This window comes from Anastrepha obliqua, chromosome 3 (genome assembly GCF_027943255.1).
Source record: "Anastrepha obliqua isolate idAnaObli1 chromosome 3, idAnaObli1_1.0, whole genome shotgun sequence".
In the NCBI taxonomy this organism is placed as follows: Eukaryota; Metazoa; Arthropoda; class Insecta; order Diptera; family Tephritidae; genus Anastrepha; species Anastrepha obliqua.
The window spans coordinates 92,839,851-92,857,303 of NC_072894.1; the positions used below are offsets into that span (position 1 = coordinate 92,839,851).

Here is a 17,453-nt window from a genome sequence, read left to right on the forward strand (position 1 = left end):
TGATGTATTAATGCTATGTTTTTATGTTTTATAAATAAAGCAATTGACTAGCAATAAGTTTTTATTGACCCCTTAAATACTGTGCAGAGTAAAGGGTAAGGATTAAATATTTAGTACAATCATTTGTCTCGACTACTATTATTATACTACTATTTCTTTTTCTACAAATTTTATTCTTACCCTCATCAACAATGCAATTTAATTTTAATTTAATAAGTTTTAGATATTAAGTTAAAAATGTAATCCGTTTTTTATGCATTACTTGTAATAACACTGCGCTTTGAAATTGAACTCATACATTATTTTTCGTTGTGTTCTTCTTCCTTCTTTCTTCTTCTACTCCTCCTACTTCCTTTTTTACAGTCTACTATTTTCACTTGTCAAATCTTCTTCCCTAAAACTCCTCTATTTTTATTGCTATTTTTAATCTTTTAGAATTAAGCTCAAACACTGTAATATAACTTATGGCTGTGTGTTTGATTAATAATAAATAAATAAAATAAATGACTAAATATAAGCATTAAAAAACATTTTCCACAATATCCCATTGCTGATTTATCTGCTCCTATGTTAAAGCTTCATTTCTATTAACTTACATATTATATATTCAAGGGGGATAGAACTAATTTCCTTATGTGCATTTATGTACGAATACATTTGTAAATATCATTGGTACGTACATAGTGAATATTTGCTTATACAAATGTGTGAATACAAGTTTTGAGTGAGGAAATATTAAAAAAACTCCGCAAATCGAGTTGAACGATTCTTAATATCTCCCAGGTACGTAAAAGCATCGCAAACGCCCAAATTAATATATTTTTTAAATTTCTCTTAAATATTTTCATTTTTGCACTATTGTGTAATTATGTCTGCAACTAATACTGTTATTAGGTTGTAAAAACTAATAAGCTGCTTCAAATTTCTGACAAGCCCTTTGGCCAGGCCTTAATGAGGAGGCCGTGTGAATGGGAAAAACTAAATGCAGGCGAAACAGTATCCACACCTAACGAATCGGAAACGCCAAGTGTAATGTAATAATTATAGCGAAAACTTAGAAATCAAGACGAAGAAATCAGCAAATAATATTTGGCAATTGTTAACGGCAACAATGGAACCGATTCGTTGCGCAGCATAGCAACGTTAACTATATAGAGCTAAACATATCGAAAGCAAATAAAATATGTTCATGTGTACGTGCATGGGAGTAGGCACAAAAACTTATAAATATGTACATATACTGCTACAGGGAATTAATTATTGCTAACAGCGTTTTTTAATATTTCATTTTATTTCTTGACTCGTACTTTGCTCTTTTTCCTCAGTAACTATATACAACAGTGAGATGCTGGTGTGGTACGCCAACAACAATTCTCAGGTATGGCTGGTAACGAATGTATGTATGCACATATGTGCGAGTTTATGTAAGTTAGCAAAGGTAATTAGTTTTTCAAAAATCAGAAACAAACAAACATCATCAGAGTCGGCAACAGAGAAACAAAAACAAAGACAAAGCCAATAAAAACAATATGAAAAATGAGTAGAAAAACCACGGCATTTGTTAATTTTGCAACAGTAGCGAAAAGCCGCCCCCGGCAACTTGTTGTGAAGGTGGGGGAATGTCGCGCTCTGTACGCCGTCACTTAGATGTGTGCTTCGGAGAGTAGGTCAGGTACATAACTTGCTATTTTTCGCAATAACTTAATGCTTAGCTGCATTGAAATTTTATTGTTGTATGCGCAATACAGCAGCGGAAACAGTCGTTGCGAAAAAACTTCGAATGATAGATCAACTCGCATATGAGCATCAATCTTCACACTTTTTACAAAGGCAATCCACTTAATTAATACGAACATTATATCATACAGGAAGGCACCTTATTCACTTCCTCCGAGATATTGCAATATTTACTTAATATGGGTTTATAAAAATAAATCGATCGGATTACGTTTGGCATGAGGAATTACCCAATAATTTGACATTTTTAATATCCAAAAACATTGCCGTTTATTCGAAAATATCAGGTCAGTCCATAAGTTCGTGCGCATTTTACCCATAATTTCACTTTTGTACAATTTTTGTGTACAAAAAATTATTCGCGGAATTTAGCGGAACTATTTATATTTTCTTTGATATATTGTGCATTCAACAAGTGATTTTAATGGCGGATAGAAGCACGTGTTGTTAAAAAATAATGGAATAAATGGAACCTTCAAACGCGTATAAGAGGCATATTTTGTATTTTTTTTATAAAAGTGGTAAAAAAGCAACTACTACTGCTGCAGAAATAAACACTGTTCACAGAGAGAATACCATGAGTGTAAGGACTGCGCAAAAGTGGTTTTCAAAATTCCGAAGTGGTAACTGCGACGTGGAGGAGGCCCCGCGCGCTGGTCGTCCTGAAGTCTTTAACTCCAACGCCTTGCTCGAACTCGTGGAAGCTGAGCCAAATTTGACAGTCGATATGATAGTTCAGAGGATAAATTCATCGCATGGAACACTTCACAGGCACCTGGATCAGTTGGCAAAGGTTTCAAAGCTGGGAAAATGGCTTCCGCATAGACTTTCCGTCGCCAACCTACAGCAGAGAGTGAATGTATGTTCTTAGCTGCTGCAACGGCTTGAAAATGAACGTTTTTTGAACCGTATCGTTGCTGGTGATGAAAAATGGGTCCTTTACAATAATCCTGTTCGCAAACGCCAATGCTTAGATAAAGATGAAACACCAGAACCGACCCCTAGAGATGGTTTTCGCTCCAAGAAGATTCTCATACCTCAAGGCAAACAGTAGGCAAGCTGAATGAGCTCGGATGGGAGCTAATGCCGCATCCACCATACCCTTCGGATATTGCACCTTGTGATTATCACCTTTTCCGTGGACTTCAATCCCATAGGAGTAACCAGAACTCCTCCTCAAAAGAAGCTATAAAAAGAGGTGTCGAAGCGTATTTTGGCTCCAAGGACAAAACTTTTTTGAGCAGGGAATTCAAAATTTGCCTAAACGTTGGAAAGACATTGTAAATAATGAAGGAAAATATATTATTCATTAATAAATTCTCTAAATATCTTTTTTATTAATTTTAAAACCACCTTTAAAAATCGCACGAACTTATGGACTGACCTGATAGTTCATTCACGTATATTTTGTAGGAAATAACTGAAATTAATTAGAATGGATATTACGACAGCAGGAATATGATTTTGTTATTTAAAAAGTGCTGGGGAAAATTTAACGTCGGAAAAAACTTAATGCGTATGAATTACCTATGTACCTATATATTATATAATATAAAAATCTGTAAGTTAGAATAATAACGTGTTAGCTCTTTAACGTGCAATAAAGAAGAGAAACGACGGTATTTCAGTTTTATTCTCCTACGCTGAGTGCAAATAAGTAAAATGGGAAAATGTTAAACGTGCAATAAAGAAGAGAAACGACGGTATTTCAGTTTTATTCTCCTACGCTGAGTGCGAATAAGTAAAATGGGAAAATGTTAAATACTAAATTTGCGCATTGTTGAATTAAAACTAATACAAAGAGGACGAATTTAGGAGTGGTGTTGACACTTATATATTGCATTTCATAACTATAGCATAGGGTTTTTATGCTGGCGGTCTTGTGCATTCTCTCTATAAAAGGAATGTTCGACAGTTATATGGAACAAAACACCCCATACCGCGTGCAAAAAAATTGTCAGAAATCACGGAGATTTTTGAGCCACTTCAAACTTGTACTTTATGTTAGGTACCAATAATCTATAAAATTTCAAATATTTTTCAAAAAATTTTGATTAAAAAGTTTTAAATTTTGATGAAAATTTGTTGAGTGTTTTAATCTTCACAACGTTTGGAACTGAATTATATTTCCATAAAAAATTATTAAAATGTAATAAGAAACGAACAAATTTTTATATAGTACATACATATATATTATATGCCATATTTGCTCCATATATTTTGCTAAGGTATTTATGATACCTCTCCAGCAGTAGAATATAAAAGTGTGACTCTAAAAACCAAACAAAACGGTGGACAAATTTCAGTATTGCAAAAACTGGAAAAAGGTACTCCGAAAACCTTGACCCAAAGGATGTTTTACTATAGGTTTACGTATTTATATGAAAAAAAAAGATCTTACCTAATGTAGCATAAACCGCTAAGCGAAAGAAGTAACACAACTTCTTCTTGATTGACGCGATAAGCGCTTAAGTGATTTTGGCCGATTTTAACAAAGCAGCCATTTATCATATTTCTCCTGTTAACCAACTTGGGCACACCAAGTGAATCCAAGTCCTTCTCCACCTGATCTTTCCAACGCTGAGGAGGTCTTTCTCTTCCTCTGCCCCTACCAGCTGTTACCGCATCGAATACTTTCAAAGCCGGAGCGTTCAACACTTTTTTCAAATTTATTCGTTAATATTGTTAAAATAGTAATAATATCGGATGTTTTTTTTAGCTGCATGAGGATTATCTATATCAATAACTATGATTTGACGGCTGGGAATGGCAAACTGTATTGACGCTTATGTTCGATAAGGTTTGGAAAGTCATCATGAATCGTTTAACGCCAGAACATCACTTCAAAATTGTGGAAATTTACTTTGAAAAGAAATAAATCTGTTTGCAAAGATTTAACACCGAAGTGTTGAAGAAGACGCCGAATTGTTGATCCGTCGTCGTTTTAAACTTGTCGGCCCTTTCCTTCGACAACGCGGAAAGTCTTACGGAAGTATCTTGGATTGTATGACAATAAAATTGACTTCTTTACCCTCTTCAAATTTTAATCAAATTTTAATCTAGTTCAGTCACCATTAATCTTCTCGTTTTTGTGTTAATGTTCCTTTCAAAGAATACAGAGCGAATGAACGTCTCTGACAAAAAACAAATAAAAGGAATCGCTTTATGCTTTACGTTAATGGTTTTCAAAATACTGAAACAATAGAAACTTTAAAAGATCGAAATAGACTACTATCGGACGAAAGAAAGTACCATTGCACGTACTAAAGAACCATCCATGCCTTCCACATCTAAATCCGTAAAGAAGGTTTGCTATCATACTATTCGTTTGGTTCAGCCAGTCGAGAACATTGCATATGAAGCAGCGAACATTAATTTCAGCTGTAGTGAGCCGATTATTATATTTCAAAATTCCAAATATTTCTGGTTTATTCACATAAACTCCTTCTTATCTTTAAAAAGTCCCCAGATAAAATAGTCAAAAGACGTTAAATCGGGTCATTTTGCCATTCAAATTGCTGCGTCGCGAAATTATTCTTTCCGGGAATTTTGTTTGCAGTAAATTGATTTTTCCCGAATAAAAAAGGGCCAATGACACCAATGAACCAGAACGGCCCAGCCGAATGAGTATTGGTACATATTTCTTTGTATTATACAGGGTCAGTCGACTGAAATTTTCGATTAAGTTACAACGGTTGAAAATATTACATATTGTAGTTCCGATAGATTCGCCATTTTAGTTTAGTTATTTTTAAACGGATCTCGGGCGAATTCAATCTCGTCAGTAAATTTTAGATTTTATGTTTAACATCTGTCAAAAGTGACGCCATCGAATTTTGACAGATGCCACAAGAAAGCACTGATCAAAAGAAACTTATACATATTTCGCTGAAAATTTGTTCTGGTTAAAAAGGTTAAAATTCATATAAAATTTTTAACGGTTTAACCTTTTGATGTTAACTAAAGGGTGATTTTTTAGCTATTATCTTTTTAAACAGCTGACGCACGTTTCCTGTTTTGTTTCACTGTCAAGCATCTTCAGTTTGGTCTATAATTTACAAAAGAACAACGCTTGCAAATCATTGAATTTTCTTATAAAAATGCGCGTTCTGTTAAGAAAGTTTATCGCGCGCTTCTTCCATTTTATGGCCAGTTTAATCGACCCGCTGAAGCGGCTATTCGAGCTATTGTGACTAAATTTAGAACCAAATTTACATTATTGGACATCAAACCACCAACACGCTTACGTATAGTGCGAACTGAAGAAAATATCGCAGCTGTATCGGCCAGTGTTAATGATGACCATCAATTATCGATTCGTCCCCGTTCGCAGCAATTGGGCCACTGTTACTCAACAACGTGGAGAATTTTGCGAAATGATTTAGGTGTAAAACCTTTCAAAAAACAGCTGATGCAAGAATTGAAGCCGAACGACCTCCCGCAACGCAGAATTTATGGTTGGTTTATCTTGGAAAGTTGGCCGAAGATCCACTTTTTATCGAAAAATTGTGTTCAACGACGAAGCTCATTTGTGGATCAGTGGGTACGTAAATAAGCAGATTTGTCGATTTTAGAGTGAAGATCAGCCAAAAGGATTGCAAGAGCTACCAATGTTTCCAGAAAAGGTCACAGTTTGGTTCGGTTTACGGGCTGGAGGTATCATTGAAATGATATCCAACTTGTTTTTGCCCAAAATGCAAGAGCTTGACTTGCATGACATGCGATTTCAGCAAGACGGTGCCACATGCCACACAGCACGCGTAACAATGGACTTGTTGAGAGGCGAGTTCGGTGAACATTTTATTTCACGTTCGGGACCTGTCAATTGGGCACCCAGATCGTGCGATATAACACCTTTAGATTATTTTTTGTGGGGCTATGTTAAAGCTCATGCCTATTCAGACAAGCCTGCTTCAATTAACGCATTGGAAGACAACATTAAAGCATTTATATGTGAGATACCGGCCGAAACATTGGAAAGAGTATGCCAAAATTGGACTAAGCGGATGGACCATTTGAAGCGCAGTCGCGGTCAACATTTGCATGAAATAATCCCCAAACATTAAATTATATGGACTGTACTATCGATTTAAATAAAAATTTCATGCATTTTTCTGAGCTAAACTTTAGCCTCATTTTGAAGGGTCATGAAAAAATAATATTTGCTACTAGAAAGTACAAGAAAGGCTCTTCGAGTTGGGTGTTGGTGTATAAAACAGGCATTAATTTTCCATTATATTTTCAAAATAATAATAAAAATATTAGTAACAGTTTTAAAATCACTCAATTTTCTATCAATTAGGTACCTTAAATTTAACGAAAGTCTGTATCGTTAATTGAAACATAAAACCCAAAATGCTTAAAACCTAACCATGTGCTTTGGCAGCAAAACTCCTATTTATGTGGGTGTTGAGGTTTTCATCTTTTGGTGTTTTATACCCAAGAATAAACTTTAAGTTTAATACTTTAAAAAGGAGTTATGACAGTCCTAAACTCAAAATGAGAAAATAAATACTTTTTAATGAAATTTTAATTTATTAGAAGGTCATTCGCTCTGTTGGAGAATTAGAAAGTCAAAAATGTGATGGCTAATTATTTTTATTGTTAAAATTATTATAACTACTAAAAGTGAAAATTTTGAACAATGAGTTCAATTAAATATGCAGATTTTGGAAAGATTACCATACACATAAAAGGCTCATTCAGTTGGCTCAACTCGAAAAAGTGAAATTCCTATTATTTTGATAGACTAAAATGCTCAAACTGAAGGGGCTGGCAGCAACAACATACCGGTATTATATTCTAGCGGTTTTAAACATATTTTTTTTATCTTGTTCAGCTCCTCCTTCGATGCCGTCTTTATCTCGTCAATCGGAGCGTAGCGTCGTCCTTTCATGGGCCTCTTTCGGGAACTAGCAAAAGTCACAGGGGCCAGATCTGGCTAATACTCGTACGGTGGCTGTGGCATCATTAGCGTGCTGTTTTTGACCAAGCACAAGCAACGATGTGTCAACGATGTCTTCCACAAATCCGGGCATTTCTGGCGGATTGCTTCGCGCAAATTCCGCATAACTTGCAGGTAATATTCCTTATTGACCGTTTTACCCTGCAGCAAATTTGGGTCGTCGCGGACAGAGTCTAACATCTCATTAGCAATGTTCATGCGATGCTGCTTTTGGTGGAAATTGAGCAGTTTTGGTACGAATTTTGTGGCGGCCAGTCTCATGCCCAAATCATCGAAAAAAGTCGAATGGCACGAGCCAATCGATATGTCTAGGTCCTCAGCAACTTCTCTAACGGTGATTCAATGATTGGCGTATACCATTTTCTTCACTTCATCAATTTTTTCGCCTGTTGTTGAAGTGCTCGGCTGTCCGACACGCTTTTCGTTGTTCACATCTTCTCGGCCTTCTAAGAACATTTTGTACCACCGATAAACGTTGCTTTGGTCCAAAGTAGCTTCTCCGTGTGATACAGTCAACATTCGGAATGCATCCGTCAACAATTAACTGAAAATTCAAAATGGCCGAACTCGTCGCCACAAAAAAATCGAAATTCGAATATACGTAAGCTGCGAAAATTCAAAATTCGCGATACTATTTTAACACAACTCGTACATACATACAACGTATATGTAGCTTAGTCTTGTCAAAGGCGAATTTTCATCTCTTTTAATTCCATTTATATAAGAAGTGATTTTCTTTTAGAGGAATAGTAAAAAAAGGGGGCTACAAGTCGGCTTCTAAAAGAAGGCGAGGTATAACATTTTTTCTCAAATTTGGATGAAGAAATCTATGATTTTGGGACGATGATGATTCTTTTGATGCTGACTGTATATGCAAAAAAAGTACACGAATTACATAATGGGGTAAAGTTCACCCAACACGTTTTTAGGTTCTGCATGAATTCGGTGCCCACCAACTACTGAGGACTTACTACATAAATTCGAAGAGTAAAATCGACGTTGCTAAAATATAGCAAACGACATATTTCCAGATTTTAGAAATAAACAAACTGCAACCCATCAAATATATTGAGGGGTGACTCACACCCCGGTGTATCTCTCGAAGGTTAAATACATGTAAATATATAAGAATTTGTATTGAACTGCGTGGTTAGTTTTTTTCGCATTCTCTAATACTTTGATTTACAACTGTCACGTTCAAAATTTATTGCTCTGCAAATTCTTAATTTATGGTTTCGATACGCGTTGATTGAAAGCAGCTTAGAATGACATCAGTGTCGTTTGTAAACACAAAAACTGTTAATCGCCTGTCAAAATGGCTAGTCATAAATCTAAAATACCTCTACATAGTTCTTTGTCCATTATTCATACACAAACATATACCACACACATACCTACCAACATAAGCCTCACGAACAAGGCTGAACAAACAAGAATGAGTTCAAACAGCAATAACAAATGAACTATGCCACAAAGCGATTTGCAACACAACCACTTATTAAAAGGACGCTTATTACTAGAACTAAAAATTTGTCAATTATGAAGGCGAATGGGCGAACTGGAATTAGAGCCAATAAGTGGTTGCCAAACGAGTGCAGCGTGTCAACGATAAGTGATTGTAAATCAAAAATTCCCACACAGAAAATTTTTGGCAACTAAAAAAAAACATACATTCCCAATAATTACAGAGCAAGAGGAAATACTGTACAAAAACTGTAAAGCTCATCAGCTAAAGCTGCATATAAATTATTATTGCCTCTAAACGACTTGTTCACTCAAGAAATAGGTGAGCAAAGAAAAGCCGAAAACAATAGTGAAATAGTAACAACAACTTGAAATTGAAGATGACAATCTGGGCAATGCATTAAAAAATGGGTCAAGTTGTTTTAACGAAGCGGCAAGCAAACAACAAATATAAGGCAAAAGCAACATGAGCAGCTGACGATTTTCAGAGGAAGAGGTGCAAGAAACCCGCAAATGTGTTGTTGCGGCGGCACAAGTGTATGCTGCAGATAGTGAGAGTTGAAAAAGGGGAGATATTATACGAGCACTGTGCCTCAATCAGCGTAAAAATAGCGTTGACAGCAAAGCATTTAAAAAAATAAGAAATATATTATATTTTAAAAATGTCAAATGGTGTCGAAGGTACAAAGCTGATTTTTGAGCTTAAAATTGACAGGAAAGCAACATGGGCATCAGCCAAACACATTTGGCTGCAAGGAAGGTGCAACATTTGCATTTACTGTTGCCGTTACCCAGGTAGGGAAATTTACTAGTTAGCTTTTCGATGGCGCAGAGCTAACGCTTGACTAGACTAAGCAGACCCAGTTTTTGATAGTTTCGCAATCTTTCGGCTTGATTAAAAAAACCCCTAGTTAGGACTTGTTTTGAGTTATTAATTGTATTCATATGAACCAACAAAATAGGATTAGATAAATTAAATTAGTTAAATGAGTAAATATGTAAACTGTTGATTTTATGTAAAACAGCTAGTGGTAACAAAATCATTACCACACCGTTTCTTAAGTTAGGTTAGGTTAGGTTAGGTTGATATGAGATGCCCAGATCTTAGCCCCGCCAGAGCAGGGCAGCTAAGGAGAAGGTGCTGAGATGATTCCACCTCATCCTCCATACATCCAGCGCAAAAAGGACTCGAGGTGATTCCAAGTCTCACAGCATGCATTCCTCGCGCATTGTGTCCTGTGAGAGAACCCACGAGATGAGAGAGAGAGTTCTTAAATACATAAAAATGCTCTCGTTCTAAACTAACATGGGATTTTTCGTGCGAGTTCCATACAACTTGTGTAAATAGGTATATGTATGTGAGCGGTGACAGGCGCACAACTAGGGTTTTTTCGAGGGTGTTTTGTATAAGTTTCTCTTGTAGTTATAAAAAAATTAGTAATAATGCAAAAAGAAAAGGGTATGAAAAGAAATTAAGTCCAAATAACAATGGAACAAATACAGACATTTAGTCGCGTTAAAATAAAAGAAGTCTATGAATTGATTTCGAGTCGTCACTTGTTTTCAGCAAGTTTTTATAAAATTCTTTGCAACGTGTGAATTTAAGTCAAAGCTTACTTGTGCGAATAGTAACTGAACACACGATCTTCGCTATTAGAATCAGTCGTTGTGCTGACCATAGATGACTAGATGCGAAACTCCTTTTCTCGTGAGAGCGCCAAAAGGTGCATTTTTAAAACATTCTTCAGTAATGTCCCATCGGAAGAAACTTTGATTTCCACACCACCGTTGTGGTTGATATTTAGTGTACGGTTCCCCAGTTAACTTTTATAACTTATAAATAGTTAACAAAAGCATTATTGTTAAATTTCCCAAACTCAAATTCGAGTCCCTTACCCAAGCTTTTGAACCATAAAATATTTACATATATACACATTTACATACATAAACCAATACCCAGTTTTCAATAAAATTGCATATGTATATGTAAAACGTATTCATTCATTTACAAATGACGAATTAAAAATAGAAGACGGAAAGGATATACGAGGCGTTGGGCAAGTCGAAAAACACGCTTTAATTTAATTAAATTTATTTTAAAGCCAATAATTAGCAATATCTAAATCACGAAATTTTTCCATTTTTGGTGCCTAATTTCTGGCATCCGCCATTCGCCTATCAGCTGTCCATCAGCCCAGGCATTGGTAATGCTGCCAAGTTGCCCAGGATGCGCTCACACAAAATGAAAAATGATTCTAACACCAACGAAATAATATTTATAAGCAGCGGTTTTGCTGGTAATTTTCGTACGCTACCGAAGACAAATATGAATAAAATGATTGAAAACAAATTTTATCATTCCAAATGCATTTGGTCACATGCAGTGCCTTTGGTGTAACTGATCTATCAAAATAACTCGTGAATATAACTTCAGTCGACCAAGGCGGAAAGAATTGAGAAAGTGTGGCCAATAAAAGGCCGTTATCAGGCTCTCAGCGAGTTTGAGAGGATCAGCTGATAGGCTGGCGTAACTGGGGTCACAAAGCGGTTTGTTTACGAAAAAACTAAGATTGTGCGAAAAAAACCAACACGACATTACTTCATTGCCATTTGAACGACGACTGATTGTACGAGAGGGTGAGTAAATGTGAAATGATAGTGTGAAATTCGGCTGCCAAATCCATCGTGACGTGGCAGACGAAGTTCCCCGTATAATTTTCTTTTTCACCATAGTTATTGGCCAAACCTTGTAAATCCATCATCATTGGTGGAAGACTTATAATATTTTTCATAGAAATTTTGATAGCTTTCGGGATGTGCAGAGGGATAATTTGTTTACTGAAAAGAAAAAGATTTTTCTTTTATTGTTAAAGGAATGGATTTACCAAGAAAATAGCAAAGTGTTAGCAAGGCACAAGCTTCATTAAAAAAGGTGTTCAAAAAGGAATACCTTTTTAATAAATGGCATCCGTATAAAAAAATTTTAAAACAACTTTTGCAGAAATGCATGATGTTATTTGAAAATATAATATTATATTTCTTTGTCTCCCAGGACACTAGGTCGTCGCATAGATGAAATAGGTGCATTTATTGAAACTGAAATCAAATATTAAATAAATTCATCCACATTTTTTTGTATATGTTCAGATGAAAGCACATATATAGATGACCTCTGCGAGTTGATCATTTGAATTCCAGTAACGACGAGTTTAACTTAATATTTTCGTTAGAAACTTTTTACGGTAAAACATCTATTATGGTAAAACGTATCCAACTCATACACAACATTACTTTCCTAAAGATACACCAAAGGTTCGTTGAATAGATATTTCGTAGAAGAAATACTTTCGCAGGATTGTCATTGCCTATCTATTGCTATATCTCTGACTTGTATTTCGCCTACCTTCTGGAGCCTTTCACACCCCCTTTCTGCTGAATAAAAATTATGCTCACAGTGCTTGAGCGCACCCCAGTTACAGAGAAGTGGTGGGAAATCGTTTCTACAGCAATTTCAGATACACTGAGGTTTCCCACATCTGTTTAGGCAATGCTCTGCTAAAACTCCGATGACGGTCGAAAAAACCGCTCATTTCAACATTAGGTTAGTCTAAGATTGCCTGAATATCCAATAAGCTAAATTTTAGATATTTATAAACTTGTTAGCCAAAAATGAATAACCAATAAATACGTGTGAGTACTCATACATAGATATGTATATTGGGTGAAAGAACTGGAACTCCACCCAATACATATATATGTAAGTATACTGCCTTGCAAGTTCGTCCAAAGTTGCTCGAGAAAAACAACAATTTCCCTGTCTCAATTTAGTTCGACATGTATCAATTTCACTTATTTTACCTACTCGCTGTGTCATGGACGTAATTTACGGACAGTGGTTGCACCAGCACGCATACTCTACACGCATCGCGCACCTACTTATTTGGATGACTAAACGATTCATTAATCATTTCACTTCGCACTTTTATTTTTTATAGGTTGGTTGATGGGCCAGTAAGTCGTTTGGTCATTCGGTTTGTTAGTGTGAAAAATAACGCACCGCCTTGCGTTAGCCACGTACGGCGCTTGAAGTAGCATTTTTGGTTAACACCTCTAGCTGCTGATTGCCCCTAACCAACAACAGGCAAGTGGTTTAGCTGCGTAACAATTTTGGCGGATGTGGCAGCAACACAGTTGTTGATGTAGCTGTTGTAGCTGCTGTAGATGTTGTTACTTCGAAAATCTCTAAAAACATTTGGTTTGAAGAAAGTTTTTCTTAACTGCTGTCGCTTTATTATGACATTAGTTGTTGGCTAGGCCGCCGACGATAGTTTTATTTATATTCGTGTATGTATGTGTGACTGCGCATAGAAATGGCGTCTTTCTGTGCTGCCACTAAAAATGTTTTCATTTTCTCCACTTCCAACGATTGCGCTTGACTGCAGCTGGGGACATTACATTTGCGGGAACATGTGATAGCAAAAACAAAGAAAAAAAAAACAGCACAAATTGGCAGTGATGACCATATTGGGTGCTGCCGTTGCAGCCATCACTGCTAGTAATTGTCAAATTTGTAGGTTTTTTACTCCTTTTTATGTTGAGGTAAAAACAATTGGTGTTGTCGCTTTTGCTCATTTGATGTGCAAAAATGTTAACGTAAGGATTTCGGAGAATCTTTCGTCACCGGTCAGCGGGTAAGAGTGAAATTCGAATAGGCCCATTTCGTGTTAAACCGTTGTCAGATTTCATTTTTGGTGGCTTTTTTTGCTTGCAATACTTATGACGGGTGTTGATATTTTCAAAAAGCGCCATTTTAGCAAAGCTTTGTTTTCCACAAAGGAATTCATGAAATTTGTTTACTGTCAGTAAGATTGCATGTCACTTATGTATGTATGTATGTAAACAGGCACTACTCGTATATCTGTGTGCGGCTGTGTGATGTTTTAATGGAACTTGGAATAGAAATGCTACATTAGTATTATACTGCTACTATCTGACGAGGGACGACCGCTCATTTTCGTATTACACACCTGAGGTAGACTTTCGTAAAACATGTCCTTTCTACTAACACTTGAAGCTTAGCAGCTTTATATAAGTATCTGCCCCTATGCACGTTGAAACAAAAGCATGCGGGCTGGTAAAATAAAAAATGTGTATCAATAAATATAAAGGGCATATACATAGATAGTTTAATTCTTTTTTAGTTGGTATAAACAGCTATAAAGAAATGTAAGTTAATTAGGGTTTTTTTTTTTTTTAAATTTAACTTTAGCCATTTTTTTAATAAAATGAAATATTGAAAACGGGGAAAAGGCGAGGTCTAGAATCAAAGTGTAAAAATGGTATAGTGGCTTAATAAGACGTTGAAGCATTAGTTTATACGGATGCGTCAAACTGCAAAAGATTAAAAAGCAAAAAAAAAAAAAAAATAATAATAATAAAACACTTAATTTTTCGTTGTAGTATATAGTATGTAGGGGGTCTACTACTATTTCCTAAAGCGGATGTGGATTTTGCCTCGATTCTAGTGTACTTGAAAAATACAACATTGATTTGCTTAAATATTAAATGTTACTGTCACAATGCACATCACCTTTAGCCATGCTTTATAATCATGGCCATTCCAGCTATCAGCTTTTGAAAGTATTTAATACAATACCTGCAGGAAGTGAGGAAGCAAAGAAAGTGCCCCTTCTGCGTGTATGGACAAAGGTGAAGAAATACCTTGCTCTTCTAAATGGCGTAAGATTTCCACCACGACCGATTTTTGAAGTCGGTCTAAGTCAATTTATCTTTGACCTTTAGGTGCTATATTGATTTGTGGGTGGTTAGTTTGAATTGATTTTCTTCTTGCAATTAATTTGCGAGCGTTGCAACTAACTTAATTACTGTGATTATATAATTAAGTAGTTAGTGGAGAAATAAACAGTAAACGCCCGCTTAACAAATTGCATAGCTTTTCAAACAAAGCTTTTTTTGTATGTAAGCGTATGTATATATTTTCGTTTGCATATACGACACTGGTGTATAAATGTTGTATTTTAGCTGAGCCATATCAAATGCATTAAAGTTAGATCAAAGAGGGGAGAATAATAGTAGCAGTTACAGACATGATGTTCGTTTATTAGACAGGCTGCCAAGCCACTGTGTGGCTGTAATGAATGGATAGCCAGAGCAGAGCTATAACAAACACGCTAGACAGATTGGATATTTGTGGGGACTCATTCCAACACATAAACATACATACTCGTGCATTTGAAAAGACGCCAGATGGGTGTGTATGCGAAGTAGCCGCACCACATTCATTTGTTGGCTCATTATGTTGGCGAAACGTTGTCTACGGCTACCACTAGTCAGTTGCTTTTATCAGGCAGTCAGTCGGTCAATCAACATTTAACACCTGAGTGATTTGTGCAGCATAAAGATATAATGCAAGTAAGTAGGTAAGTAAATATCAATTATAATAAATGACTTAAATAAATTAAAAGTACATCCATTTAGCAAAAATTACCGACCGATAGAAAAATAAAAATAAAAAAATATATGAAAACATATAAAAAAAAGAAAACAATAAAAACAATAAAAAAAACAACAGAGACGACGGAAAAAACAACAAAAATGCTTACCACACATTAATCGGTGCGCTGCATTTTTTTGAATCATGCCACAAAATGTTGAACAGATCTCTTTTATTTTTTTCATTTTATACCAACCACTTCGTGTAAACAACATTCCACTCCGTCAACAAGTAGCAACAAGCCAGCTGCGCTATGAACAATACATACATACAAACACATGCACATTTATACCGAAAAAAGCGGTAAGCAACAGTTGCAGCTCGAGGAGCTCAATTGCCACCACAATTGAATTTAAAATATACGAAAAGTAATCTAACAAAACAACAACTGCAACAACAACAAATAAGTTTGCGCAGTTGGCCACTAGGCGACAAATCGCCAATTGGGAGCAATAGAAAATAATTGGCGAAACGAAATACGACGCGCCGGAATCGGTTTATTTGTTGAGGTAGCCAGACAAATATTTCTATATTTATTGTATCGCGAAAATGCATTGACTTAGATCTGCAGATTGGTATGCATGTATGTATGTATGTTTGTTCATATGCCTATTGCAAGCTGTTTATTGTAAAGTAGTGGAAAAATTCGACTTTTGTTACCAATTTTACACGGTTCGATCGGTGTTCACAAGTGAAATCAATTACTGTTTTTTATAATTTTAAAAACATTTGCTGAATTTAGCGCTGGCGTCATCATTTTTGTTCGCTATTTGTTGCTTATGAGTATATTGTTGTAATTCTCTTTTGCTTTTTTTCTCGTACTCATTAGTAAACTTTGTAATTAATTAGTGTTTGATTACATAGTGCTGAAACTGAAGACTTTCTTCGAGCCAAGCTGCTTAATTATGTTGTAAGCATAATATGGATATGTCAAATCCAATGGGGTTCTCCGTTTTCTAAATTAAAAAATTACAATTTTATTTTTAATTTTGATCCTTAAAATAAAACAGCTCTGTTTAAATTAAAAAACTATAAATTTTTTAAAGTTTGAATTAAACAACTCAGATTTTGAATTGAAATGTGTGTAGGGACAATCATTATAATTCTCAAATTTTCTTAAATCACAGGGCAATGGCCAGCGGCCGAAATTCGACCAATTCAAATAAGTGGTAGCAAGCTGGTCTCACTAATGTAATGTAAGTGGTGTGAAAAGTAAATTCAAGTAACCTTGAAAAATGGATAAAGAGGAAACCCATGAAAATTTAGAGATAATAGTTTTGAGTAGATAATTAACTTTATTGGCCAAGGAACCGAAGTTAGAGCTTTGAACATAAACTTTTGACAATCATCAAACGATAAGGAGTTCAAAGCTTTTTATGCCACCAAAGTACACTTTACCAGGGTTGCCTTTTATGGTTTGCGTCTAATAATTAAAATATAGTAAAAAAAATAATTAATGGTTTTATAGTTTTTCATTCGCTTGAACCAATTTTCAAAGCACTTTTACCACTCTCCAAAACGAGCTGTTAACATTAGATGAATCTTTTGAGTGCTCAAAACTTCTCTTGTCTGAGCCAATAAGTGAGAGCTCGCATTTTCTTGGGGAAGGATGATTTGTCTTCGGTGGTTGATTTTCCTTAATTCACCCTAGAATGATGGATTTACTAGGTTTACTCTTTAACTATGGTGAAAAAGAAATTTCTGAGGTGATCTTTGGCTGCCACATCACTTGAGAGATTCGCCAGCCGAAATTTGCACGCTAATTTCACGCAC

At 35.6% G+C, this 17,453-nt stretch overlaps 2 protein-coding genes across 6 annotated transcripts in view; one reads left to right on the plus strand and one right to left on the minus strand.

The window, feature by feature from the left end:
• The window catches only part of LOC129243074 (uncharacterized), a 436,614-nt gene that overhangs the window by 205,848 nt on the left and 213,313 nt on the right, over nt 1-17,453 (minus strand). The window lies entirely within an intron of this gene.
• On the plus strand, nt 4,553-13,181 carry LOC129242112 (uncharacterized). The gene is made up of 3 exons (XM_054878670.1): nt 4,553-4,574; nt 5,805-6,194; nt 13,162-13,181. The coding sequence occupies exons 1-3, from the start codon at nt 4,553-4,555 to the stop codon at nt 13,179-13,181; spliced, it is 432 nt and encodes a 143-aa protein (XP_054734645.1).

Coding starts and splice junctions, on each gene's coding strand:
- LOC129242112 (XM_054878670.1), top strand. CDS start 4,553: ATGAATCGTTTAACGCCAGAAC. Junction 4,575..5,804: donor GAATCGTTTAACGCCAGAAC/ATCACTTCAAAA, acceptor TTACAAAAGAAC/AACGCTTGCAAATCATTGAA. Junction 6,195..13,161: donor CCCGCAACGCAGAATTTATG/GTTGGTTTATCT, acceptor TATTTTTTATAG/GTTGGTTGATGGGCCAGTAA.